This window comes from Maylandia zebra, linkage group LG5 (assembly GCF_041146795.1).
Source record: "Maylandia zebra isolate NMK-2024a linkage group LG5, Mzebra_GT3a, whole genome shotgun sequence".
NCBI lineage: Eukaryota > Metazoa > Chordata > Actinopteri > Cichliformes > Cichlidae > Maylandia > Maylandia zebra.
Window position 1 is genome coordinate 18539765 of NC_135171.1, and position 27920 is coordinate 18567684.

Below are 27920 nucleotides of genomic sequence, written 5' to 3' on the forward strand. Positions count from 1 at the left end.
AGCGCATCTTCTGGTTTACGCGATGTAAAAACTACATTTCCCACAAGGCCGTTTTGCGCTTTGCCATTGGCGGTGGCACAGGTGACCGCGGACGCTCTGAGTTGTGACAACTTGACCGTCAAAACGAAAACAAATTGGCTAAGTGTCATCGGTTACACACGCGCTGTCGGTGTGTGGAAATACGGGGAAAGTCAAACCTTTTAAACCTTGGTTTAAAACTCAGCTTGTGATAGTTTCTGACGGACTTGGTGCCAGAATATATAGAAGTGGCCACGCACCTTTTTTTTCCTCCTGAGCTTGACTCTTATTTTGTACTGTCTGACCTTCAGAGCGGGTAAGTTAGATTTCACCAACGCTACTGAAACTGTTAGCCTCTGCTGAACCGCTGCTGCCTCTAGAAACCCCGTGAAAAGAAAAGACAAGTGCGCGTTTCTCCCTTTCAACGCAAACTTGGGCGATTTATCGACTTAAAATGGAATGGATTAGATTGAACTAATTGATTATGTAGCCCTTTTGGCGAAATAAAAGGCATAATTTCATCAAATTAATACAAAAATGAATTGTGCATACAGGCTACAAACAGAAATTATACAGGACATTTGTTCTACTTACGTAGTTTTGCCGCCTTGAATATATTTGTAGAAAGATTTGAGGTGTTCATGACACATTTCAGAATTTATTGCGTTAAATATTTTTGTACGTGTAGTTTTAACCATAATTTAAATATAAAGACACATTTGCCATTGTGATGAAGACCCTGGAACCACTAGTTTGCAGTGCGCTGCACCACTTTTTCCCTTTTACTGTCCTCTGCGAGTCTGCTGGGAGTTGCCTCTCTTGCCATTTATAAGCTGCAGCCAGACCGGTATCAGTAACAACACCTCAGCCTTGGGGTATGCTGCTATGTATAAGTCTGTGACTGTACAGACTGTATTACTGCTCTGCTTGTTAAAGTACTTACCTTTAAAGTTATGCAAGGTGCCAACGTGATGAAGGCATCCCTGATTTATGCAGCCTTTCCTCTCAGCACAGAGCGCTATTCCTATTTCCATGTGTGTGCGCGCATGTGCTGTATGTATGTTAAGTGGAAAGTAGAGTTTAGCATGACAGTTGCTGTCTGGTAATGCAGCGATAATAGTTGACTCTAAAGGCGCATGCGTGGTTGGGTTTAACAGTCGTTTCACCGTGAAGTTTTAGCTTGCTTTTTCTGGACTGTGGTTAAACTGTTTGACCAACAATTTACTTAGATAGATATGACGTTCCCCAACTAAAGGTGAAATAAATTTAGATGAAGCAACTTATTTAAAAAAACAGATTCACATCAGCAGAATAATGTTTAGCATCAGCAACCCCTTATTTATTTACCCAACACCTTGGCTTCACATACTCCCCCTCCCCCCCATCCAGACCATGGGTGCAGTGGCTCAATGCCCCCCTCCTGCCTGAGAACATGTTTGCGACTCTATATTACACCATCAACGTTTGGCATAAGACTCTCTTTTCTGACCCTTGGTCTCTGCAATCATACATACTGTTCCCCAGAGAGCAAAGTCGCATTGGAAATATCAGCAATCTGTTTGTATCATCTTTTGGGTTACTGCTTAAATTCATTTGTCTTTCCAGCTTCCATCCTTTCTGCATGTCTAACAAATCTGTGAAGCTTGGGTTAAGGGGAAATGCAGTGGGTTCCTTTTATTTGCGCTTGCCTTGAATCACTTCCAGTAAAATGAGTTTTGCACAAAGGCATCAATGAGGTCAGGGTTCATCGTGATACGTGAATATATGCACATGGGTTTTGATATAGAAGACAGGGAGAGCTGTGAGGCAAGAGGATGTCTGTCTACATGTTACTGAAACACAAAAACACCCACAGATAAGTATGCATGTGACTGGATTTAGATCCGACTATGGGAATAATGTATAATTTGAAATATGCTTGATTAGAAACTTTCTTTTTTCCTTCTGCCTCTGTCTAGTTTACCTCTGACTCTCTTTGTTTCTCTCTCATGACTGTGACCATGACTCTGTAACCAGTCAGAAATGATGAAAAAACTGGGCATCAGCATGGACAGATAGCATAGCTGTAACTAATCCAGTCTGCATGCCAATGAACCATTTTAATTGAATTATTGCCTTGTAATTTTATCACGTGCCTTTCGGCATGTTTACATAACGGAGATTATACTGCTTATTAGCTAAACTTTCAAATAAATGATGGATTGCTGGAGATATATCTACATAGAGTCAATTGATATTGAAACTAAATTTATAAGATTAAATGTATTCATGTGCAAGGTGTCTGTGTAGCTGTTTAGACTCCTTTTGAACAAGTGTAGGCACACAGATAAGAATGGGACTGAAGGTCATCGTGAAACCAGCAGGGTTATGTAGTGCACACAATACGAGAGGGGCCAGGGTTATTAAACGCACAGAGCTGTCAGGTCACTGTCAGCAAGGTCAGAGGTCACTGGTCACAGTATGCAGAGCAGCAGTAACCCCTGATAGACTGACTGCACTCTAATTCTCTCCAATAGCACAGCTGCCACCTGTTCAGACAGAGCAGCACAAGAACCCAAAGTTGTGATGGAAACATCACAGGAAATGTGACCACATCAAGTATTCTAATTAAGATTTCATTTTAGTATTTCTGTTCCCTGATTTGTGTTCAACTTGGCACAGAAAGGCACAAATTAGTACAAGCATTGCATCCTGTGTGTGTGTGTGTGAGAGGGAGAGAGAGAAAGATGTTTTCGGCCTCATTGGGTATGTGTCTGCAGTCCGTTGGTGATGGGATTAATTTTCTTCAGGTAAACATAGGCAGGCAAGGTGTATACACACACACACACACACACACACACACACACACACACACACACACACACACACACACACACACACACACCCTTGCACTTGCACACTGAGACACACAAGCACAGTGGCTCGGTTAAATGGATGTACTCTAGTGTGAAAGAGCATCAGGTGTGTGTAAACACAGCTTCATGCGTTTGCCATATGGACAGTTCTCCCATGACCTACACAGCTTTCTCAGCTCTTGTCCTATCCTGGTGGTTTGTTGGGTTTTCCTTAGAGATAATAATTTAAAAAAGGCAGACAGAAATATAACACAAACTACTGCATAAGCTTTTCACTGAAGCTCGGAGTTTTTCTAGAAAACCACGGGAATGACAGCGTTTCATGTGCTATATGACAACATGACCCATGATCTCCCAGAGGTAAGTGTGGGTGGGGCGTTTTAGGGCATGTGCAAAATGTGTGACTCCACTTCCTCATCTTATCTTGATTCCACAGTTTCACATCCTCTTTTTTTAACTGAGAGACAGTAGTGACAGGCTTGCTCAGTCTCATTTCTCTCTGTAAGAATCGCTGCTCATCTGCATCTGTGAGTTATACACAACTGGGCAGCTGCAGTGTGTGTTTCTACAGTTTTCTTATCATTGTGAACTGCAGTGATCAGTTGTAGGTGGTAGATATATCTCTCTTAAACCTCATCTCTTACAGTGGCCCACAGAAAATGTTACAGTTACCTTTTATCTCCTTATTAAGATGTTTTTCAGAAATATTAAACATAAAGTTGCTGCACACTTAACACACAATGTGTGTGACATTTGAAAGTTGTTCACACAAATGGGAATGAATCAGTTATTGTGTTAAAAGCTTTTCTTAATAAAGGAAGGTATGTGTAGTAAGTGTGTTTAATGAATATGAAAGAATGTCCTTGGTAGTTTCACTTCTTTCAGGAAGCTAACAGTTGAAGTGCATTGTGAAATTAACACAAAAAATATAGATTTCAAGGTTCAGTGAAGCACTGATGATAAAAGATAAGTGTTGTATCTGCTACTATTTAAGTTGTGCACAAACTCTTTCCATTTATAATCGTCTTCAGTGCTGTGAAAAGTAGTTCCAGCTGAACAGTTCAGTTCTTTACTAGGAACTTTCACATGTGCTCCACAGACTGCTTCCTTAATGTTATGCCCTGTGGGCTCCTCAAACAGGTTTTCATAATGTGATTCCAAGTGCTGTTGCTATTGACTGTACTTTGAAACCACTGGTGATTTGAAAACACAAATCTGCTTTCTCAAGATTATCTCACCAGCATTTTTTAGCTTAGATTTCAGGCTAGTTTTAAGGCATAAAAAAAGATCCAGGGAGAGTATTTATTGACTCACTGATGACTCATGATGACATATTTATCCATATTGGATGCATAATGGATGGATGCATCTTCTGCCTTTGACTAATTGTCGTTCGGAAATGGCTGATATCCCAAATTCCTGGAACTTATTATCATCTTGTGTTGACCTTACTTTTTCATCTAGGCTCAGAAATGTTCAATCCTCCTCAGCTTGTACCTTTTTGGGGTCGGGGTGGTCATACTGAGCTCCACAGTGGCGTCACATTGCTTTTCATGTTTGTACTTGAAGATTTAAAACAACAATATTTTACTCCCTCAACAGCATATCTGATTTAAATTTGCCCACTATCCCCTTCAAGGTCAGCTCATTGTGAGGTGCTGTAAGTGTTCCAGCACTCCTGCTCCTGCTAAGCTTGGATCGCTCCTTGGAAGTCCCATTTTGACCATTTCTAGGCATGCATTTGCAGTGCCCGATAACAACTGTTCAACTTGAATGTCATTTTAAGGAAGAATATGGAGTCAAACGGAGTAGTTCTGATTGTAAACAGCTCAAAATGAGCTGAGCCTGTTCTCTAAGTTCAGGTAATTTGAGCCAAATTTTCACTGACAGACATTTGACCTTCAGGGACAAATTTACAGTGACAACTTGTGAATTAAATAAAATGACATGGACCTGGTGGCGCTACTCACCTCATGATCTCCCTTCCACTCTCCCATTTAAGACCACTGTTCGGTCTTTGTGTCAAAAAAGAGAGGCCAGTGTCCCAGTTACCCATGATGATTAGCAAAATGATAGCTGGGTCCGTCTGACTCAGAGGTTGATGTTTGCTGTTCACGAAAGTTTGAGGTTCATGATGAAACTGCAGACAAGCATGGTACTTCCAGGAAGTGATTTAAAAATAGCAGGACTGCTGGAAATGGTGCAGGTCTTCACAAGGAGCCAAAATTAAATCTGGTATATTTTATATGCCTTATGGATTGAGTTCAAGAACTTTCTTTGAATTGTACCTTGTGCAGCTTTCAGTTATGAATTGAATACAAAAAGATACTCAAATTCCAAGTGATTATAACTTGATTCCTTAGATATTTTCTTTCCCCTTGCATAATGCTGTATGTTATATAACCTGAAGGTGGTTGGCTTCTCGCTGTCATTCCCAAAACACTGGCATATTCAGTGTTTTGGGAATGACCAGGGAAAAATCCTGAGTGAAACAAGCATGTATAAATTAATCCTAGTAATTTAATAGCTGCGTTTTTGTTGTTGTTGTTGTTGTTGTTGTTGTTGTTTTTGTCTTTCTTTCTTAGGGCTGGTAATAGTCTATGGAAAAATCTTTAGATTATTCTTTGATAAAGTTATATACAGCATCAAGCTGTGTGTGGGTGTCTTTGTATAGATAACATTCCTTTGTCTATACTGTTTAAATAAAACTTGTCTCATTTTTGATCAGAGGACAAGAAATGCATTCTGATCGGAAACGCAGTCTTGTGCACATGTACAGGCACGTTCGGTTACTTTCCATCACTAACTAAGTTTTTCAAGAGTTTTCTAGATTGCATTACAGCGATTTGATTTTTTTTGTACTCAAGGTGGTCATTAAGTTTGTGTGTGATAGCCAAAGTCAAATTAAGTTCACTCACTCACTCACGTGTGTGTGTGTGTGTCTTTGCCTTATCTCTCATCTCATCTCTAGATTGCCTTCCATTACATTTTCCCCGCATATGATGATGTTCACCCATGCAAAAAGAAATGTAGTGTAGCTGGTTGCTGGTTGGTTAGTTACTGTACTACCCACTCTTAAATTCACAAACAGAGACCACTACTTTTGTTTTGTCTATATTATTAGTGTATATTTTAAATTCTCCAACAAGAAATGGGATTGATTTAAAATAAACAGCTATTTGCTTCATACACGGTGACTGGAATATCATGACGTCGTTGCCTGTAAACTGTAAACGTGTATATTTCTTCAAATTAGAGTTGTAATATCCCATATAATTTATAGCATGTGACAAGTATCATTAAACCACAACAACACTCCTATTAGTCATACACACAGCATGGGGTCACCTCGGGCCAAATGATGTTATGTGCATAGTCGGGAAGTGCTGTGGGTTCTGTTTTTACTTTTGTTTTCTTTTTCAAAGAGTTTCAGTTATTTAGTGTTTTTAACGTAAAGCAACTCTTACATACCGGTAAGTGAATATTGGTTTCGTCAGATGCTGTGGTCTGCAAAATCTTGCAAACATCACTTTGGTTACCAAAAATATCATGTGTCATGCTGGTATAGTGGTGTGGCGCCACCTTCTCCCTTCCAAAAGAGAATTTAATCACAGCAGACTTCCTGGTTAAATAAAGCTTAAATGGATTTAAAAAAAGAAAGAACCCCCCCCCCCCCCAAAAGAATGCATTTTAAAGTTCTAAAATAGTTATATTTTATTATTTCTTGATACATCTTACACAAAAGCACACACAGGTGAAGTTACAGGCAACATCCAGCTTCTCTGACTTTCCTGGCATATTTACGGCCCTGTTTTATCCTACATCAGTAGCACACAGTATAGGTATAAGTGAGCATAGCCAGGTCAGACTTGATTCAAACATATCAAAACACGTGTTTTAGACTTTCAGCAGAGCCGCAGTACTGGTCTTTATAGAGTAGACAGTATCTGGCCCCAACTGTAGTGACTGAGGCACTAAAAAATGGGAAACTTGCGTATCGACAATGGAGAGGGCCTTGATTGGCGTATGTATGTTTGCGTCAATGTATGTGAATCCTTGAAAGGCCGTTGTAAAAGGGTACAAGGCTGTCATGGTCAGAGATTTTTTTCCCCCCCCTACTCCTACTGAAATTAGTTACCATTGGTAGCCTAGAACGCAGTTTCTCTGGCCAATAAGCTGAGGACCCTCATGGGTCCTGCCCCTGGACGAAAATAACCCAGTAAATACACTGTGGGCACTATGAGAACTGGAGCTGGCCTACTGTTTAAAGCTTTGTGTACAAACAAGGGATTCTTGTCAGCTGGGTGCTGCTGAACCATGCTGGCCTGTGTCCTCCTCTGTTGTGTTAGGAACAACTAGCATAGTGGCCTGTTTTTCCTTATTGAGGCATACAGGGTGTGGAGAGGTTGGAAGTGTTTGCATGGAGGGATGTAAATAACTGGGTTAGATACAGTGTTATTAATTGCAATAGTCCTTAACATAAGAGATTTTCAGATGAGTACTGCCTCTTTACAATAGTTTTATGGGAACATCTATGTGAATATCAATGGGGAATATCTTTAAAAACATGATACTGTTAGCCAGATCTGTACACGATACTGTTGTTTAGTATGCTATGCCATGAATTTATTCTAATATTAGTTCAGGCGATGATGCTTGAACTCATCACTCAGAGTCTGTTAAAAATCCTATCCATAAGTCTTGATGCATGCTCAAGCATCCAGGTAGGGAAATCCCAGAAAGTTGATTCTGTTCATCTGGATGTAGCATTTTCAATAAGAGGAACGTTTCGTCACTCATTCACAGGACTTCTTCAGTCAGCTGACTGCAAGAAACTGATAGCACGGCCCATTGGTAATCAGTGATTCTAGTTTTGGTCATTATGCAAATGTACTGTTTTTAAGATTGGTGAAACCTGCAGTCAGCTGACTGAAGAAGTCCCTCGGATGAGTGACAAAATGTTTCTCCCACTAAAAAAGCTACGTCCAAATAAACAGAATAAACTTTCTGGCATATCCATAAGTATTCTGTTTCCTTATTTTTTTGTCTGTCTGGTTGTTGATGGATACAACGTACTTGTGTATATGCATTTTATTGAACGTGAGATTTTGATGTTCTTTACTGTCTTATAGAGAGCCGCCTTCAGGAGCCATTCATCCATAATATCTCATTACTGACAGAAATGCATGGATATTTCATATAGGTTTAAGTTTGCAATACTCTGCTGCGCTACTTCAGAAAACGTAAACCCTCATTGGAGGCAGTTTTTTGCTGGTCAGATCTTATGCCTGTAAAGCTACCACTAGTGTTTCAGATGTTTATTTGGATCACATTTTAGCTATGTGTGATGTATCCTGTGTGTTTTTTTTTCTAAACATAAATTAAATCATACCTGAATAATGCAGAGATCACAGCTTTAGAAATCCATGGCTGTGTTTCATTTATTAGAAAAAGTCAGAAAGCTGTGGAAACAACACTGAAAAAATGCAGATCATCAATGTTAATGTTTTTGTGTGCTTTTTTTGTTTGTGTGGGTGTTCAATTAAAGAAGTAAATGTGCTGATTCATTGCCCCATAGGTCATAAAAACACAGTGACCTGGTAGATAAAATAAGGAATTGCATTCAAATTGCGCACGCATATGTGTAGGTGTTGCTGTATGCAAATATTGTGCACTGAATTAAGAAGAGAGGCTGGACTGAGGAGGAGCTGCCCAATGGAGACAGAGAGAGAGAGAGAGAGAGAGAGAGAGAATGAAGAAACTAAAAGAGTTAGCTAGACACAGGGATCTCCTTGTTGTTGGCCCAGACGATTGCATTCAGGGTAATTTAGGGGAAGAGGAGGGAAACAGCAGGAGGAGGAGGACGTCTAGGAAGCTGAGCTGGTGGTTAGAAAGGGGGCAGAAGGTGACTAATAGTGACTGACACTGTACTTTAAGCAGTTCTGTTGAGGAAGGGGTGGCATCACAATCAGTGGAGCAGCACATGTAAGCTCTGGTTGGCTGAGCAAGCAAACGGCTCATGGTCTCTGTCAGTGTGTTTACTAACACGTGGAGGAGCTCATTTCACCTGGATACACTATGCTGTCTTTGGAGTAGTTGGAGAGTTTCTGGTAAGAACCTGAAGTTTAACTATACTGAACTATATCCATTGTTGTGTGTATTTCGTGGTGCCTGGCTGTTGACAGCTGTCACCCTGAGTTCTGTTCGTGCTTACTATGAAACATGTCTGAACATATTATGTGCAAAGTGTTTTTGTAAGAGGCAGAGGAACAGAAACACTTACAACAACAGAAACCACTTTAGATCTGGTCTATTATGGCCCAATTTTAACGTACTGTCTGTGACTTTTAAAAAAGAAAAACTAAAGAAAAACGAAAAATATGATTGAGCAGCTTTGAAGCGTTGTTTAGCATTGTGATCGATTATGGCAGAGGGCAGTTAATCTTAGCTGAACTGCAAGCATAAAAAGAAAAAATGATCAGTGGAGGCCAGACTTTCAGAAGGTTTTCTGTGATGGGTTATCCTCTAGTTTATAAGTTAGACTGCACTACACCTGCTCTTAGAGATGCTGGATAAAAGTATTATAATTTGCCCTATAGTGCCCTACTGTCTGTGTTTCACTTACATAATCTCTATATGGCTTGTGTATAATTCAGGTCTCGTGTCTGTTTAACCAGTTTGGTTAGATGAAATAGCTTAACTGATTTTAGATTAGACAGCGTTTGTTTTATTGTAGGTTTTTTCTTCCCTTCCTTCTAGGAGTTCAAGTGCTGTATGAGAGTGGCTGTCAGTGTCAAACAATTGCAAAGTTTTTGGTGTAAACTGTTCCTTACTCCTAATTTTAAAAAAAGTCATGGCTTAAAAAGTTTTCGTTTTTTCCATGGCTTGCCTGGCAAGGAAGTTGCTTCACCGCCAACAGAACTAGGAGTTGTGAAAACTCATGGAAGGAAAGGGGAAGTAATGCGTTGTGGTTTTTATTGATGATGCTGGCTCATTGTCCTTCCTATATCTGTGTGTTGTACAATAGATACTGCGGAGAGCCTGCTGTTGTTCTTTCCGTGCTTTTTTTCACAGTACTCTCTGCTCTGTGATCACTGCAGCTGAGATTCGCTGTGCTCAGGGTCTCTCTTGAGCGACTATAAATAGGCTGTTGAATGTGACAGGCACAGTGTTGATGAGTTATGGTGATTCATTTAGATGACCTTCTGAAAGTTAGCCACTGAGTAGAATCACTCAACCTTCGCACTTCATCTTGGTGAGGAGATGGTAATAAATTACACAGATGTTTCTATCCACGTTACATTTACAGTCTTAAGACTCCTGACTATGTTTGAGTGGTTATTTTGCATCATATATACTCTTTGTGTGTGTGTACCATGTTTAGATATCTTTGTGATGACCAAAAATTGGAACGCTACTATACTTGTGGGGACCACCAGTCCCTTATGGCAACAAAATGCCCGTCCCCACGAGTTTGAAGACGTTTTTGAGACTCAGAATGTGGTTTTGGTGTCAGGGTTACTATTAGGTTTAGGCTAAGGGTTCAGGGATTCATTTTTGATGGTTAGCGTTAGGGTAAGCGGCTAGGGAAAGCAGTATGTCACTTAGATGTCCTCACTAAGATATTAAAAGTGTGCGTTTTGTATATGTGTGTATATTAGATCCCTTTTAACTCTAACCATGATATTGTGCAATGTTTTGATATTTCCTTGGGTGTGCATCCCTTTTCATAAAAACCTTTACATCCTTGACGCTCTTACTTTAATGATTAAGGTGTTAAAATGACTGGAAACCAGGTATAGGAAATGCAGTGCCTGAAGAATGAGCCGAGGTGAAAAAACAACAACTTTCAAATCAGTTATTGAGAATATCTTCCTGTCGCATGTGTTTATACTTAAGCCTCACCATGGTCTGTTGCTTCACTTGCTTCCGCTATGGAAATTCTGCTTTAAGTGTGTGTTGCACACCTGCAGCTCCCCCTTCTTAAATACTTCACTGCTTCCTCAGCTGCTTTTTCACAACTGCCAAATTTGTATGCTTTATTTATAGCTGTTCATTTTATCTGTCAGTTCTCTGTTCAGTTTTACATTTTATAACCAATCATTTCTTCTTTTTCTTTTTGATTGTTGTTGTCTCTTGGTTCTTTCATCCCTTCATCCCATTGGCCATCGACTTTCTCCATCATCCAGACATGTAGTCAGCAGCATAAGCAGAGCACACACTACTTTGTGAACTCTTATTTACTCTCAAACAGGTAATTGTATTCAGTGTGCCTATATAACCCCTGTATACTCTAACCATATATATATTTATGTCACAAATATGTTGTGGTAACAGATGAAAATGATCTGCCTGTTTGCCAGTGTGTATTCAAAACAGAGGTCTGTTTACATGTTTTCAAGGGGTCTGCATGAAAACTGGCAAACACCGTAGAGCACTAATACACATGCAGGCTTACTCTTCATGTGCATGCCCTCCTCTCACCTGTACCCGCACCTACAGACAAAAACATGCACAAATGCATGAGGCTACGCACACAAACACAAACACATGAAGAAAACAACAAAAAGACACATCGTAGTTCAGGGGAACATGGTGTTCCTGAAAAGGAGAACAGAGAGCAGGGGTTATTTTAGCCATTAGCACAGGAAGACAGATAACTTAATGAGAAAGCCAGCGTTTGTGTTTTGACTTGAAGTTATATTCTTTGGTTTTCCAAGTTTGGTTTGTGAAAACTTTAATGTCTTGTCATGAGGAAGGTTAAGCAGCTTTTGCACTACATTGTTGACGTGTTGGTGTTCAGAGCAGGGCTAGCCATGTTGCACTTCTTGTCTCTATGCTCACTAACTGTGCAGAACTGATTTGCACAGGTCCTACACTTGCTTTAAATAAAGTTTTACATGCTGTTATGTATATGCAGGTTTGACAACATACATGTGCACCATGCATGCATAGAGGTAGGTGTGTGTGTATGTACACACCCCACATATAACTGCTGGTTGCCAAAAAGGCCATTCTTGGCTTTGCACAGCCACTTCTAAAAATAAACACTCCACAAATTAACACGCTGTCTCCGAGCACAGGTGCTATAGCCCCACACTGCCCCCACATTAGTGTGTACTTCTGTGTGTACCTGCTATGCTTCTGCCTGGAAGAAAAGCTGTCATCACTCTCTAAGTTGAATATATTACACACGTCTTGGATTTCTTGGTTAGCTGTCATTACCTAGCCATGTTGCCTCCTCACAGATGTATCTGATCAGCCTTTACTTTGACCTGATCTGAAAATGTTTTAATTTACACAAAGTACTGCAGTAACACATGCTTATGGTAGTTTAGACATGAAAGCTGGACTTTGGTTGAGATATATTTGTGTGACTAACGTGGCAGTGTTGGCCTCTGACCCGGGCTTCCTCCGCTCTGCATCCTACTACTGGCTGTCAGTGTTTGAAGTGAAGGGGTTGTGACATTACAGCGTCGGACACACAATAGCTGCTCTGTGCTTCTACTGCGTCACAAATGCCCCCAGTTGATGTCAGGCAATGGGAAGGCCCGTGTGGGGGATCACACTGCCTGGTAGCAGTGTGTCACCATATGATATCAGGAAGTGACATCCTATATGATGAAAATAAGTGTGCAACATTTACAGGACATGTAGGTCATGGATCATGGCTTTGTTACACTGGGTGGATGTATGATACATACTTTGCATGATGAAATGGAGGAAGTGAAATGTAAACATTGCAGCAAACGCATCTGCCACTGTCAGCAGCTTTACAAACAAGGTAGATTTGGAATCCTTTTACTCGTGCATCGGGGATTCAAATGTGTGTCTTTGGGCCATTATTTGTGCCACGTAGCCTGGTTTCTCTACAAAGTAGACCATTAGGTTAAAGTCAAATCTAATATGTTTTTATAAGTAAAGCTTGTGTCTGCAAAGAGCTTTTATGGTCAACGACAACATACCCCTGTGCAACTAGCCCTTGTTATGCACAAGTACACACCTTGAGGACATTTACTACTGTCGCTGCAGGAAGGCTCCTTCTGTTGCAGCACTGCATCAACAGCTGTAAATCTTGCAGATTAAAGCAAGCTGGCCTTTAAGATCTGCCGGTTGGCCTGCCCTAAAGTCCAAGTTCTGGCACAAGTGTGTTTTGGAAACTGCATGTGTTTGAATGTGTATCTCTGCATGGGTGTGTGTTTTTCATGTGGGCCATCTAATGGGCACAAAGCAGGCAGTGTGTGCCCCCTCGGTTGCTGAAATGTACACTGTGGACAACAGGCGGCTTCAGTCCTTCTCAATAGGAGCTGCCCTTCTTATTGTACCTCGTGCACAATGAGCTTTTCTCTCTCTCTCGCTCTGTCTTTCTCTCTTTATGAGCATATACAGAGAATGGAGCAATCACATTCTGACTGATGCTGTGCTATTCCATCCCACATCACCGCAAGCACAAGATATTTGACTAGACACTGAGATGTAGCACTGATTTCATCACACCTTTATAAGGGCCAGAGAAGCTTAGTCACGCAGGGGCTAAACGCAAGTCACTGCAGAAGGGGAACTATCAGCCCAGGAACTCCCCAATCTATGCTAACTTTGTGTATGTGAGAGAAAAAAAGCAGATGTTGAAAGGGGTGACGGGTGTTCCCCTCATCTTTTTGCTCACATGATCACTTAAGAACAACAAGACCACATGACTTTGACATGACTGGAAATCATCCTCTATGTGGGGGAAAAAAAAAATTATTTCCTGTCTTTTTTTTCATCATAACAAAACTAAAAGGGTCAAGTCAGGGTGACACCAGGAGTGTGCAAGTGATCCTTGTTTTTGCATTAGCTGCTAATGTTATGTGATTGATGCGCATTAGGTGTGAAAGTCAAAAGGTCATTGTAGTTGAGGAATTTTGATTCAAAAGATACAGCATGAAAGGTGGATTTTTAAGTGACATTTCAATTTGGGAACAGTCATGAGATGTATGTTTTTGGGGGGTTGTTTATTTTTTATTTCTTTGAAAACGTTGCACAACAGGCAGACAATGAATGGATGGTTAGATGAATAGATTTGAGAGGCTTGGCTGCTGGTGATGTGTCAGATTGTTCACTGATCCAGCTTTGCTTACTTGAGGCCTGATCAGAGACTGTGAATCAGCGAATGCTGTGTCAACTTGGTAAACAGTTTTTATGAGTATTCACCCTGCTTTTAAACATCTTTTAGAAATTGGATTTAGTACAGTTGATTCAGTGGGAACACAGAAATCTTGATTATTTATTTTTTTGAATGTTATACATGAGATATTGCGTTGGTGTGACTACTACCTTGATTTAACTTAACTGAACAGAGGATTTAATCAACTTGGTTCTGGACTTCTTTTATAAGTTTAAATAGCTGTTTGTCCAAACCTTTACTAACTATTGATAATCTTGTTATTGTCAAACAATTGCATACATATACTAGCATAAATAAGACAAACTAAGGTAAGACTTTTGTTTGTTATTTGCAACAAGAAATGAATGCTTAAACTAAAGTTGAGAATCTGCTTCACTGTTAAATAAACAAAGCCAAAAAAATTGTAACATCACAAAGTCACAGGTCTGTTCACACGAAAGTATTGCACACAACTCCTCTTGTCTCACACCTCCCTTCCTACCACTGATGTTGCCATTAAACACAAAAGAATTAGTTTAATTAGGCTTTTCTTCAGAGGTTAGATGTGTTTCCATAGTCTAGTTCTTTGCAAATGATCTGTAATAGCGAGGTTACATTTTATGTTAATCAGATCATTTCTAGCTTCTTTCTATGTTACTACAATTTTTTCATTTCCCCCCCCCCCCTCGTTGTTTCTTTTACAGCTTCCACTACCTCTCGGGCTGGACTGTGGTGCATTAACGTCAGCTCGCCCTCCCCTGCCCCCCCGCCCCTCAGCCATGGCCTCACGCATTGGCTTGCGGATGCAGGTACAACATAACCTTCCACCGTTCAGTAAACAACATGCGGGAGTTTTGCTGGCTATTTATATCACTTTATATTTGTAATGTTGTGCAATGAATTTGAAACGTTTTTTTCCTTTTAAATGTCTCATAGCATTTTGATTGATAGATGGGCGTGTCTACCTATCTAGGTTTCATTAGGGCCTGATTTTCACTGCCATGTATAAGGTATAACACAGAGCCAAAAAAATAAAAAGAAAAAAACAAATTCTTGTTTTTTCTTTTAACTATGTCATCGTTTTTACATAGATGGATATAAATAGACGCTATTAATCCCACAGTGGTGTAAATGCCTTGTTGCAGCAGCACAAGGGTCAGAAAGAAAAACAATGAATTATTTATACACTAAAATATACTAAAAGGCAGGTCAGAGCTGTTGTTGTTGCTTTTTAATGGACATTGAAGCTTTTAAAATAAAGTAAATTTTAAACGGCTGATTATAAACTTTTACATACAAATCTTACAGTTTTCACAAGTCCTCACCGTGTCCCTTTCAGACACTTTGCACATGTACATTTGATAGTCAAACAATAGTCACGAGCATAGTTGGAGTCACTGCAGCCACTGTTGTTGTTACGATACCTACCGGTAGCAGCATGAAACTTACAAATCCCCTCATTCTAACATTGCGTGCTTCGATTGTTACCAGTGAACGGCTGTGGAATTAAAGCACTTTGAAATCAGATGATGATTGGAAAATATTTATTTTATGTGCATATTTTAAAGTCTGATTGCTGACTACTATTTTTGGGAAAATTCCACCTGGAAAAATGCCCTCCCCTCAAATTCAATTATAGCTCGGAAAAACTTTATGAAGTGAATCAGTAAAAAATAAAGATGCCCTTGAACTATAAGCAAAAAAAAGAAAATCAAATTTGTTGTAACTATTGAAGCATGACATATGCTTCATTTGTTTCTATCATAGGCGATTCTGGTCAGCAACCTTCCAAAAATGTTGCCGGTTTCATTTTAAGATAAGATGCAAGCTGGTGTTGGTTACACTGTCTTTCTGGGTGGAGGATAAACGCTAATGTGTGTGTGCATGTTTGTTTCCAGCTGATGCGAGACCAGCTGCAGCAGGAGGAGCAGCGTGAGCGGCAGCAGCTACAGCAGCAGCAGAATGCAGCCCTGCAGTACATGCAGAACCACATGGCTGGGCCACCTGCACCCACCCCAGCCATTAGCACTCCACAACATTACCAAAGCATGCAGGTCCCCATGGAGGTTCTGAAGGTCAGATATTCTTAAGATGCAAATGGCTTATTGTGATAGATATGTTTTGCTGGATTTACTCCCCACACAGCTTCTTTTTGACAGGACCGCTGCACATTATGCTCAAACAGAGTGTAGTAAAATGTCTGCGGCTCCCAGTCCACATGCAAACATGCCAAGAGAAAGCACTAAACGGATTTATGGGACTGTAAAATAAAGAAAACATGTTGGTCGAGTGTTTGAAAAATATGTCTCTATTTATCTAATTACATGTTATAGCAATAAAGCAATGGCAGGAGCATGCAGCTGGAGGTGGTCAGGTCTTCACTGAGCATTGTGGCCTCCCAAACAAGCAGCACTGACACACAGGCAAAAGTCAGGTTTAAAAAGAAAAAAAATAACTAAAAGAGAACAATGCAGAGGCGCGCCAAGCAGGTAGGAAGACACAAAGGGGAGATAAGAGTGGTTTGACACGTTGTGCAATAGGGCAGACAGGAGCGATAGATAGAGTCAGTCAGGGAGAGATAAAGCCGAAGTGACATTTTGCCCGATTCCGGAGATGCTTGTTGTGTGCGTTATTATCTTACATAATGTGTGTTTGCGAGTTTATGGGTTTGTGGAATACTCCATTATATGACATTGTGCATTTTGCAGTGAGAATTCATACATTGTGTAACTCGTATTGAATGCTCCAACTTGCTGCATTGGCACTTTACTCCGTGCACATGCGTGCATATGTGGGAGAGGGGAATGGTGTTTATGAAATCACCACAGAGTTTAAAGTTGTCATTGTTCTTTCTGTAGATAAGGTAAGCTTCTCTATCGCTCCCTCTGAACCATACATGTAAATGCATACATGTAAAGAACTGTTGTTGGACCAGGTATTTACAAGGTAAACACAGTACAAATATCTATTGACTGAAAAGTTCACAGTTCATTTAATATAACCCTACCATGGTTATATAACAGAGAGCTGAGGGGGGGCTGAGGAGTCAAGTCTTTCTTTGTAGTAATGGCGAGCAAGCTTGCTCTCTCCTTTATTCTTTGATCTGAAGGAATGAGGCCAGTCCAATGCTCTGTGTGGCCACATCAGAGGATTCAGTGAGGCTTTACTCCTGTAGGCTTTACCACTGACTTAAACATACTATGTCCTAGTGCCATAACTGAGATAATGAGGTCTGAATCGCATATTCTGTGTTATCTTTTTAAATATTATTGGAAGGTAATAAGCTTATATTGTACATTAAATGTATGTTTTTATAATATCCCTGTGTGGTAACAGAAATAAGCAAACTTGCTGTTAGTCTTGCTTTTTGTTGCCACATATGTTGTGACAAAATAGAAAGAAGTACCCAAAAATGATACTTTGAGTTTCCAGCTGAATTAATAATAGAAAAAGAGCTGATTGCATTTTGTTTGTCCCTACTATAGGTACAGACTCACCTTGAAAATCCTACAGACTACCACATCCGTCAGTCTCGAAGACAGCAAGTGAAAGAATACCTGTCAACCACCTACGCTACCAAACAGGTATACGTTTGTCATTTTCTTCAGTCCGTCCATGTAGTATTGAAATACATCTGCCTATAGTATGTCAGATCTCTGTTCACTAATGCTGTAACACTCTCTTTCTCTGTGTGTTCCTAGGCGGTCAATGCAGTAGCGGGGCTAATACCACCCTCGCCTCCCACAAACATGGGACCTGCAGGGGGTTCAGCATCTGCACCCCCACCTCTCCAGTCCCCACACATGCGCACCGAGCAGCTTATGTCTGGCAACAGTGCCCCCAACAGCCCGATGGCCATGCTCAACATTGGTTCCAGCCACGAGAAAGAGGTAGATGTGTGGGCCGACAGTAGCATAAGCATAAACCCATAAACATTCATTCCTGGGCAGGTCATAAAGTACCATTTACAGGATCCAGACTGAACAAATATCCCTAAAATATGACTTAATTACACTCGTATATAAAATTATGAGGGTTGACTATTACCCCCAAAGTAACATCATCTCCACATTTTATGAAAGCACCATAATGATTTAATTGGTCTTTTGAAGGGTTAGAGGAGCATTTTGTCACTGTGCTGATGTTAATGTGTTGTGCACACAGTAGGGACATGGATGAATGTGTTGACTAACTGGCAATAACTGAGAATGGTAATCAGTGGGATTTAAATGCTCCATAATGGCCTTGCACCAGTAATTACAGCTTAAAAAGTGACAGGGAAGCAGCAGAATGGATGGCCCTTTGAACCTGTAAGACTTTGACCTGCTGTGTGCTTTTAGCATAACCACCTCTCTTCTGTCTCTCTCTAATCCTTTTAGATAGATAAGTAGTGTAACATGCATGTCCGGGGAGGTTACAATCAAGTTTCTGAGGCTTTAATCAATTGAGGAGGAGGGACAGCATTTTGTTTTTAGTTTAGTGTTTTCTAAGCATTCAAATGGTGGTTTTGGTTTGCTTCCCTCTCTTAACATTAGATAAAAACAGGTCACAAAAACATAATTAACACTTCTTTTTTTTCCCCCCCCAGATGGATGAGGTCATTGATAACATCATCAGTATGCAGTCCAATGATGAGTATTTTCAAAGTTTCACTGATGCTGTCCAAATGTCAAACACAGTAAGTAGGAACAATACATATAACTAAGCTGCATTGCATCCAAACGTATGATTTTATTTACACATTGTGTAAGCGCACGCAGTTTGTTTTAAGGGACTCTTTGCATATTTAAATGGGTCATTGACTATAAAGGCCACAAAACCTTTACGGGCAAATTTGTCTCTGCTGATTTTATGCTGTGACACTACAGTGGTATTGTGGTAACAAAAACAAACAAGTGACGTATCTATGAAATGGTGCAGCAAAAGAGGTTTGGCCGCTCTGCAACAGTCAGAATTACTTTTAAAATAGATTTTTGCACTGAAAACATTACTGCGTCGCGTTATTCTGAAAATTGAAACCAAGCGTTACATAGATTTGTTCTCTGTATTACCACATGATTCTATAGCTTGAATGCACCACCTTAAAATAGAATAGGGAATTCCCAAGTGTTTTAATTAAGTATGATGTTCTCTGAAACTTGCGACCACTTCAATTCCAGCTCTGTCTGTACTACATGAGTCACAGAGCTGGATATGCCAGGTCATCAGTACTCAGACTTTTAAGTGCTTCCTATAATCATTGTTCTTGTGTGTGAAAAATGGCTCTCTTTATGGCAGTTGTTAATGTTCTTAGTTATTCTTAATGTTATCGGGTATTGCTTTGTGATCGCTGTAACATTAGTGTTTCTAAGTAGAGTTTTCTCTAGATTTGATTCTGTATATTCTCATACGCTAACAATGTTTAATTGACTTAGTCGCAAAACATTCTGGCCCTGAATGATGTTGGGCATAATTAGAAACTGTAGGGCGGACATACCAGTTGGAAGACTGTACAGCACTTTGTGTTTGAGGGAGCAAACTCAGAAAATTAACAATTAAACTGGCAGCAGTTAGAGTTCAACTTGTTTACAAGACATTTGGAACGGGGGGGGGGGAGAAGGGCGGGAGGAATAGAAAGGAGGAGGGAAAGGGGGGCGAGGGCAATTTGTGTAAGGGGAAAACAGGCTGAAAGTCCAGTTAGGGGAAAGTTCACTCCTGTTTGGTTGGGAGCAGAGGTAGAAGAGAGAAAGGAGCGGAGCTGCCGTGGTCATTCTGGCAGCACAGGAGCGGCAGTGCCATTCAGAGCTGCATGTGCTGCTTGTGCCTTTAGAGGGAAGAAGGGAGCGCCTTGGCACTGTAGGAGAAGGAGTTAGAGGATGAAGGAGATGAGTAAGACGTATGCAATTGTGGAAGTTATTGAGGGAGAACAGATTCAACTGGTAAGACAATGAAGCACTCTTGTTTATAATTCTTTGAGTTTTGGTTGGGAGTTGTTGGATTCCTTTCTTTGTCTGAATGAGTTATTTGAACCACAGTGACTCTTAAGTCCCAGCCTTGAGTGCCTGATTATCAGAAAGAGGAATAGCAGGGGTGGTGGCGTGGTTTTGTGTGCGTGCGTGCGTGCGTGTTTGTTAGCATGTGATGGCTGTTTTCTGCTGGACATGAATCAAAACTGTTGCACATTTAAGCTAATTTAAGATTACTCCTGCAGGGTGCACTCAAACATAAAGGTTGGCGGGACTTAGCTTCTGCATTCTCAGACATATTGTGTAGTTGTCCAACGTTTTCCCTGCTCCTGCAGCAGGTAGACAGGGAAACCTACAAAGTCTCCTGTTGCTTTATCTGATACTCATGTCAAACACTGATACAAGCAGCCAATACTGTCTTTTTCCTTCTCTTCTGTGAAACAGTTAAGCTTTTAGTAATTAATTCTGTACACATACATCTGACCATCTGCGTGCAGTGTCTGAGTTAACTGTGAGAATCCTGCATGATGTGTTTAATTGCTTAAATCACTATCACACTGATAAGGTGAACCGTGCTGATCAGGTTTAGATTGATTAAGTGAGAAGCCAGCACAATAAACTACCACAGGCAGAAACTCAGTGATAATCAAAATGTTAAAAAAAATATATAAAAAAAAATCCAGCTTTACACCCAGCTGTCAGAACAGTGTGCGTGGAAGTCACCTGCTAATCCTAATGGGGATTAAAGCAGCAAACTCCATGGAATTCTTGGAATCTCAAAGTTTAGCAAAAGTCTGGAACACCCCTGAATGCCAGGCTCAAGTGAACAGTTTGACTTGTGCGTTGCTCCACTGAGCCATACTGAGTTCAAGTAGAATTTAGTCTTCAAATTGAATTAAATGGGCCTTTACTGGAGTGGAGAATGAAGGTGGTGTTTCCAGTCAGAATGTGGTCGCTGCAGAGGGACGAGGCAGGGAATTTGGGCTTATTAGAGTTGTGTGTTTTTGATTCAATAACTCAATCTGCCCAGATTTGTAATCGTGACAAGGTTTCAAATGGGCTTCTGTCTTCTTCTTAATATGATGTAGAAATTTTAAAAAAAATGTTACCTCTAGAAAACGGTTAATGCTTGAGATCCTACAAATTAAAAGTCTTTGGTATTTAACAGTGTGGGTAAACTTCAGTTCGGTTGATAATGTTATCATTTAAGTTAAAGTTTTACATTTCATATATTCTTTAGATCTTTTGTAAGAATTGTAACAAAAAAATCTAACTTAAATACATAGGTTTGCGTTTATATTAGTGAGTGAATATGTTTGATCTCACAGCTCAGACAGTAGCCAGCAGATTAAGCTATCTCATCCTTTGAGTTCTTTATCTTTCAGGCCTCATTAGCAGCGTCATATTTGCCCTTGCTTCAGGGAGTACGACACGGTTGCTTACAAGGCATAAAAAGTTCATCACGCTAACTAGATTGTACAATTAAAAGGAAATCACGTCTTTTTAGAAGTCCATAGCAAACTAAATCACCATTGTTATACAATGTCTAAAGTGCAATAGTGTGGAGACCACTGCACGAGTGTGAGTTCAGGAGCTGGTGAAAGCAGAGGAGAGAAATGAGCCATAAAGACAGATAAGATAGATGAGGTGATAGTCAATCATTTCTGTACTTGGCAGGCTGTTCTCAGGTGTGATATTACTGCATTATCTGCTGCTATCTGCTCTTTACATCACAATAAACATGAACAGTAACTAAAGGTACTTACTGAGATGATAGAAAGTCAGGTTTACTTAGTTTTCATTTTGATTAGTTTTTTTTTAATTCAGAAAATTGAAACCTTTGCTCATCTCCTATTTTTACTTTGCAAAGTATTTGTAAGATACTATGCATTTTCTAAATGCATGTGTGTGTGTGTCGTGTGTTTCCTTTGCAGCTCCCTCTTTCTAGCAGTCACCTAGATGTGTATGCAGGTCCTGGCATGAAGGGTCCAGCCATTGCTATGACCAGCAACTCCTGTCCTGCCAATCTGACCATCAAGCGAGAACTCTCAGGTGCGAAAGATGTTACAAAGTGATGCAGATTCTGTTGATCAGTGAAAACGTAGCGTGCGTTTATTGGCACTCTTGATAAGCTGTCTTTTTTGAGACGTGCCGCTTTCTCAGCCATTAGTTAATCACTTTTTGTTATTGCAAAGACGCAGAAGCCCGTGCGCTGGCCAAGGAGAGACAGAAAAAAGACAACCACAATCTGAGTGAGTCTTTCCCTCAGAATGCTATTTCCCTAAATCCTTTTTCCCTTTTTATTTTCTCACACTGATAATGTGCAGGCCTTCCGAAGAATTTGCACGTACCACATACATGCACACAAAGCATAATCTTTCCGATGCAGAAACAGTGTTATACGGCCTATGTGCTGATTTAGCTGACATAGTCCAACTACTGGGTGGATGGTTAACCTGGTAATTTCTGCTGTCCTTGCACTTAGGTGTAATTGCCTGTGACTGCGTGTGTGTGTGTGTGTGTGTGTGTGTGTGCTTAAATGTTTGCTTCTCTTTACACTTTTTGTATATTTCCAGTATCTGATCTATGCTATACATACTTAAAAAGTAGCATCTGTACAATTTCCTGTTCCTTATTTTAATGCCTTTGATTCACCTGCACAGTGATATTATCTTCAGTGTGTTTTTTCCTTTATGCTAATTTCCATTGGTCTTATCATTCTTCTGCAATAGTTGAAAGGAGGAGGAGATTCAACATTAATGATCGCATTAAAGAGCTGGGCACCATGATCCCCAAAACCAATGACCTGTGAGTTTCTCTTAGTGCACCATGTTTTTAAAGTAAATACAGATGTTGAGTAGTTACTGACATGAACTTACAAGTGAAAATTGCCTGTCTGCTCCCCTGTTTGCTTAGTGATGTGCGCTGGAACAAAGGCACTATATTGCGGGCATCTGTAGAGTACATCAAACGTATGCAAAAGGATGCACAGAGGACAAGAGAAGTAGAGAACAACTTCAAAAGGATGGAGATGGCCAACAAGCAGCTGTTGCTGCGCATCCAGGTAACACATTTGTACAGCACATGTCCAGAATCATAGAAAATGAATAATAATATTAATAGTAATAAAATTGCTTTTGTTCTTTCCCAACTGTCTAAAGGAGTTGGAGATGCAGGCTCATCTGCATGGCCTGCCCAGCAACTCTCCCTCTGGCCTGAACACGGGTGACATTATGGGTTCTTATATAAAACAAGAGACCAGCCTAGAGGAGAACCATTCTCACCCCCAGGCACAAGCACACCACCAGCACCAGCATCTACCCCATAACCAGGCTCATCCCCAGGCCCAGCAGCACCAGTTCCTCTCCCACACACACTTCCACCCTCAGGGCCAGGCCCAGCCCGAACCCAGGCAGCTGCCACCAGTCCCACAGCATCTCCAGCCTCAGCCTCCCATTCAGTACCCAGCTGTGGGCAGCTCCCAGCACTTTGACTTTGCCCAGTCGCTGGACTTGTGCGATGGGATATCAGGGTTTTCAGATGGCATGTCTGGGCTGGGTGACCTGGGTGGACTTGACGTCCAGGCGAGGAGAGGCGACCTAGGTTTCCTTATGATGGACGAGCCTTTGTCCCCTATGGGTGGAGACCCGCTGCTCTCAGCGATGTCCCCTGAAGCGTCTGTCGACTCCAGCCGCAGATCCAGCTTCAGCATAGAGGACGGAGACATAATGTAGACAAGCATGCATTCGCTCAGTCAAACACACGAGGTTTCGCATAGATTGTAGTAAACATAAATATCACGTTTGCAAAACACAAAATGCGTACATTACATACACAGAAATGATTCAGCCCCCAGACATGACATCATTTATATCACACAGTTTCAGGAAACACCAGTGACACTCCTTTGTGGTACATTTAACTTCCCCTCGGTGTCATTAGAGACAGTACACATTCATCACAAACATTCACGAGCGTATAAACCGACACGCACACATACACCTACACACATAAGTGCATGTGAGTTTAACTGAGCAGCTTAAAACTTTGCCCAACACACTGAGCATTTACAAGGTGTGAACCAGCACTGCCAGGTCAGGAGTTATATGGCACAATTGGCCTTGTTTCCATAAAGGTGGCCCTGAATCATAATTGCACAAGGGACAAAACACCCAGTTAATTAGACTGCCATTATCAGATACAAGAACAAACCAAGTGCATCATCACACACGAAGAGGACAAGTTATTTGCCCCTAACATCAGCTCCTTTTAGTAATCATAAACGATTGAATGAACAATAGAGAACAAAATGGAAATGGCTTTATGGCCCTGCATGCATAATTTATCTTGAGGGGATGCAGTGCAGTCACATTGTTCCCTTCCTCAGGCTGTTAGTTGGCCTCAGGTTTTAGCCGTTTGGTGTTGGACAAAACTTTGTGTTAGCCTGCTCAAGTGTCTATATGTATCCATATCTTGGGGAATATTGCCAAAAAAAACCCTGAAGTTTGCTGCAAAAGGTGGATAATTCAGCTTTTAGCAAAGGCCTTTATATTTACTTGTCGAGCTGAAATTGTCATCTTCTGAAAAAATGCATGCACAGGCAGTCACGTAGCGTTGCCCACCTTTATTTTTTAGCACCTCCAGCACTGTCGCAATCTTTACTCAACACTGTAAAGTCTGTTGACTTTGGAGTGGGGGTAGAGAAAACGCACTGGATGGCCATCAAAAATCTGAGGGCCATCCATTTCTGTGAGGTGTCAAAACACTCAGGTACTGTAACAGAATACACAAGCAGGCTTTTAAATAGAAGTGGATGTTAACCTGAAATATGTCAGGGCTGTAACCCCTGTCTGTTTGTGCCTTTTTACTTTTGCTGCTCCTCTTCAAAGGCACGTGTTTATGGGTCGGAGGTCTTCAGCTTTGACTCTGTATCACATTCATCTATACCTGTAAATGCTTTAGAAGTTGCTTCTGCATCAGTGTGACCTTGTAAGCACAGGAGATACAGTGATTTCCTCCCACTAAGTGACCTTTTAAGGTCTATATATAGGGCGAGGTGAAAGAAAGAATTGACATGTTTAAATAGTTTAATAGTTTGAGATACAGGATATGCAAAATTGCTGGCTTTGTCTGTCTGTTGGTGTCGCCATTCCGGTCATTCAGGCATTGGTAATTTATTCATGTTCCACGCTGTTTCATCCAAGCGTCACCCAAAGCAAACCTGTGTATTCATTCAGACATGAAGCCAAAATGTTAAGGACCTGTCAAATTAATGGAACAGAGTGCATGTCTGAAGGAACTAGAAGTGTTAGTTCTGTCTGTCAGCAGCCGTAGGCTTGTCTTTATGACATTAGAACACACTTGCATGTATTTGTGGTCACACTCACTTCACAGACATGCACACTTTCACCACAAACGATCACTTAGGTATTACAGTACTCACAGGCAGGTGTGTCCATTTTTTTTGTTTCATTTTGTTTTTTTGGACACTGATGTGATTTTTATTATTTTTAGCTGTGTACCAAAACATATTCAAGTTACAGTTACAAGGGGTTAAGGTGCAGATTGTCAACTTTATTTTGAGGGGTTGAACAAAAATATTGCATTTACCTTCAAGAAATTACTGCCTTTTTTTATACACTATTTTCAGGGAGGCAAATTGATGTAACTGTAAATTCAGTTCTTTAATATCTTGTTGAGGTTCCTTTGCAGGCAATGACTGCCTTAAGTCTTGAACTCATGGACTAAAGCAGGGATTCTTCCTGTATTTTCTTTCAAAACTGTTCATCATCTGCTTTTTTTTGCCAAACTTCTCCGGTACATTCTTCTCTTTTTTTTTTTTATCAGAATGTACCGAGCTTTCACTGCCTCTCTCAAGGTTTGTTTTGTTTTTGTACCCTAAGGCCGATCCGTTTGACTTTTTGAGCAACAAATTCCAAATGCAAATGCCACAGTTGAAATCATCTCCAAGACTTTTTATCTGCTTATACAATGAAGAAATGACTGTGTGAAATGGCTGTAATTCCTCACCGGCTGATGCAATATTTCTGTTTAGAGTCTGCACTGTAATAGCGTCTTTTCTTCGAATCATTTGTTGTGACTCGCAGAGGCAAGATTGTGAAAAATGTGCCACTGTCCACATATGCCTGGAGGTAACTGTAAATGAACACAAAGTGGAGTGAGGCAGTTTTTCAGAAGAGCCCACTGCTTCACTCTCTTGCCTCGAGATTCACATGAAGCTGCCAGCTGCAGAGGTAAAGCTCAGGTCTGCTGTTCAAACTGTCACCCAATGGTGATTCATTGCTCCAGCTGTCAAAGTGACGACTGGAGCAGGTTGTGCTCAACCTGTGTCGTATCTCTGCTGTGGTAGACCTGGGGCTTACCTTTGATTGATATAGTTTATGATCATAACAGAAATCTATTTAGTGAACATACTTTCAAGGGGGTTTGTTTTTGATTAAAAGAAGTGTCTGTTTTCTTTATTATTTAGTTTGTTTATTGTATTTCCCAAAGCACTGAAAGAAATGACATTATTGTTTTTACTTTGTACATGGAAGAAATATGGAATAAGATTTACTTCAGATGTTTTATGCCATTTAAATGTATTTTATTTGTATTTGATATTTTAGTTCTATTTCAATTTTATTCCGAAACAACCCTTTCTTCTCAGAGCCATATTCAGGAGGTGTACTGTACAGGCATTTAAACAATGTTTTAACTGGAGTTGGGGAACCATTTATAAACTTCAAGATTTCAGCTGATTTTAAAAGAGATTGTGTATATTTCTGATGTATGATTGGGATTTTATTTATCTCTCTTTTCACTTTGAAATTTGGATCCAGACATAGATGAAGAGTGATTTTTTTTTTTATCATTGGACTGAAATCAAGTTGCTCATTTGATGAATGTAAAGGCTTACCAGTAGTTCTTGTCAGACTGAAGAACATTGTTTTTATAGTTTATTTTTTTTGCCCTACCTGCCTCCTGATTTTCTGTCTTTGGTTTCCATGGAGACTGGAAGCTGATTGACTTCAGTTAAACTAGGCCAGGGATTTGTGACTCTCCTGACGTTGTACCACTTTTTGTCATCATCCGGGGACGAGCCTTTTCCCGTCAGCTACAGTTTGACTGTTGTTGTTCAGTCATCCAACTAGAGCTCCTCCCTTTATTTTTCCACTAGAGGGCGCTCTGCAGAACAAAGGGGGAAGGTGGTTGTGAATTTAATGACGTTATAAAAAAATATTTTAGAACCCATACACTGGCTGAAAGTTTTATTTTCCTTTTGTTTTTTCTGACATGAGAAATGTGTGTGAGTGTTACTCACAAAAAAATATTTCTACGCAGCCCTTATTTTAGATAAAAATTAAAATACCCCTTCATTCCAAAACAGACACCACAGGTTTTGCCTTCACTGTGACGAATGAAAGTGTCTCTAAATTTGATGCTTGCGTGTGCCATTAGAAATATTCTATGTGCAACTTTTGAGTAAGGTGGAAACTTGAAGCATGCAATGCAAATCCACTGATAATGGACTTCAGCCTTTAGCAAAGTCAGTAGCATATTGTATTTAGCAGTTATTTTGAAATGAATATATGGCGTATTCACACATTGTGGATTTGTCAGTGGGCAGGAGGAGAGATTTTGTTTGTATACTCTGTCACTGGGTTATTTATTAAAAAATAATCATTCAAAGCAGTATTTTTATATCATCTTACAAAAAATATTTTAAATTGACATGGTAAATGGGGGAAGAAATATGTGTACACTTTGTATCCCTGCTGAATTTTGGCCAAAAAACAAAGACACAGCTGACTGAGAAAAAATGGATATTTGTTGGTACAGTGTCATTGAAGCATGGTTATGTAACCTACTGACCAATACCAATGTAAGACAATGACTACAAGTGAATTATAGTTTTATGTGCATAAATTCAACTGTCTGTGCCTCGTTTTTATT

At 40.3% G+C, this 27920-nt stretch overlaps 1 protein-coding gene across 5 annotated transcripts; it reads left to right on the forward strand.

The window, feature by feature from the left end:
• Positions 1 to 75: 75 nt before the first annotated feature.
• On the forward strand, positions 76 to 27898 carry tfeb (transcription factor EB). Of its 5 annotated transcripts, none has more exons than XM_004545085.5 (12): positions 76 to 334; positions 11063 to 11127; positions 14724 to 14828; positions 15918 to 16094; positions 17505 to 17603; positions 17721 to 17909; positions 18608 to 18697; positions 21899 to 22016; positions 22160 to 22216; positions 22697 to 22772; positions 22881 to 23028; positions 23126 to 27898. In XM_004545085.5, the coding sequence occupies exons 3-12, from the start codon at positions 14799 to 14801 to the stop codon at positions 23696 to 23698; spliced, it is 1557 nt and encodes a 518-aa protein (XP_004545142.1). In that variant the 5' UTR covers positions 76 to 334; positions 11063 to 11127; positions 14724 to 14798; the 3' UTR covers positions 23699 to 27898. The 5 variants fall into 5 exon arrangements, with proteins under 5 accessions (XP_004545142.1, XP_023010242.1, XP_004545143.1 ...); XM_023154474.3 differs by having other exon boundaries at positions 22166 to 22216; XM_004545087.6 differs by lacking the exon at positions 76 to 334 and adding an exon at positions 8465 to 8983.
• The last annotated feature ends 22 nt before the right edge of the window (positions 27899 to 27920 follow it).

What these genes read in the sequence shown, in the direction of transcription:
- tfeb (XM_004545085.5), top strand. Translation starts at nt 14,799, where the DNA reads ATGGCCTCACGCATTGGCTTGCGGATGCAG. An exon ending in TCCCCATGGAGGTTCTGAAG is followed by an intron (nt 16,095 to 17,504) that starts GTCAGATATTCT and finishes TCCCTACTATAG; the next exon opens with GTACAGACTCACCTTGAAAA. An exon ending in AGCTGTTGCTGCGCATCCAG is followed by an intron (nt 23,029 to 23,125) that starts GTAACACATTTG and finishes AACTGTCTAAAG; the next exon opens with GAGTTGGAGATGCAGGCTCA.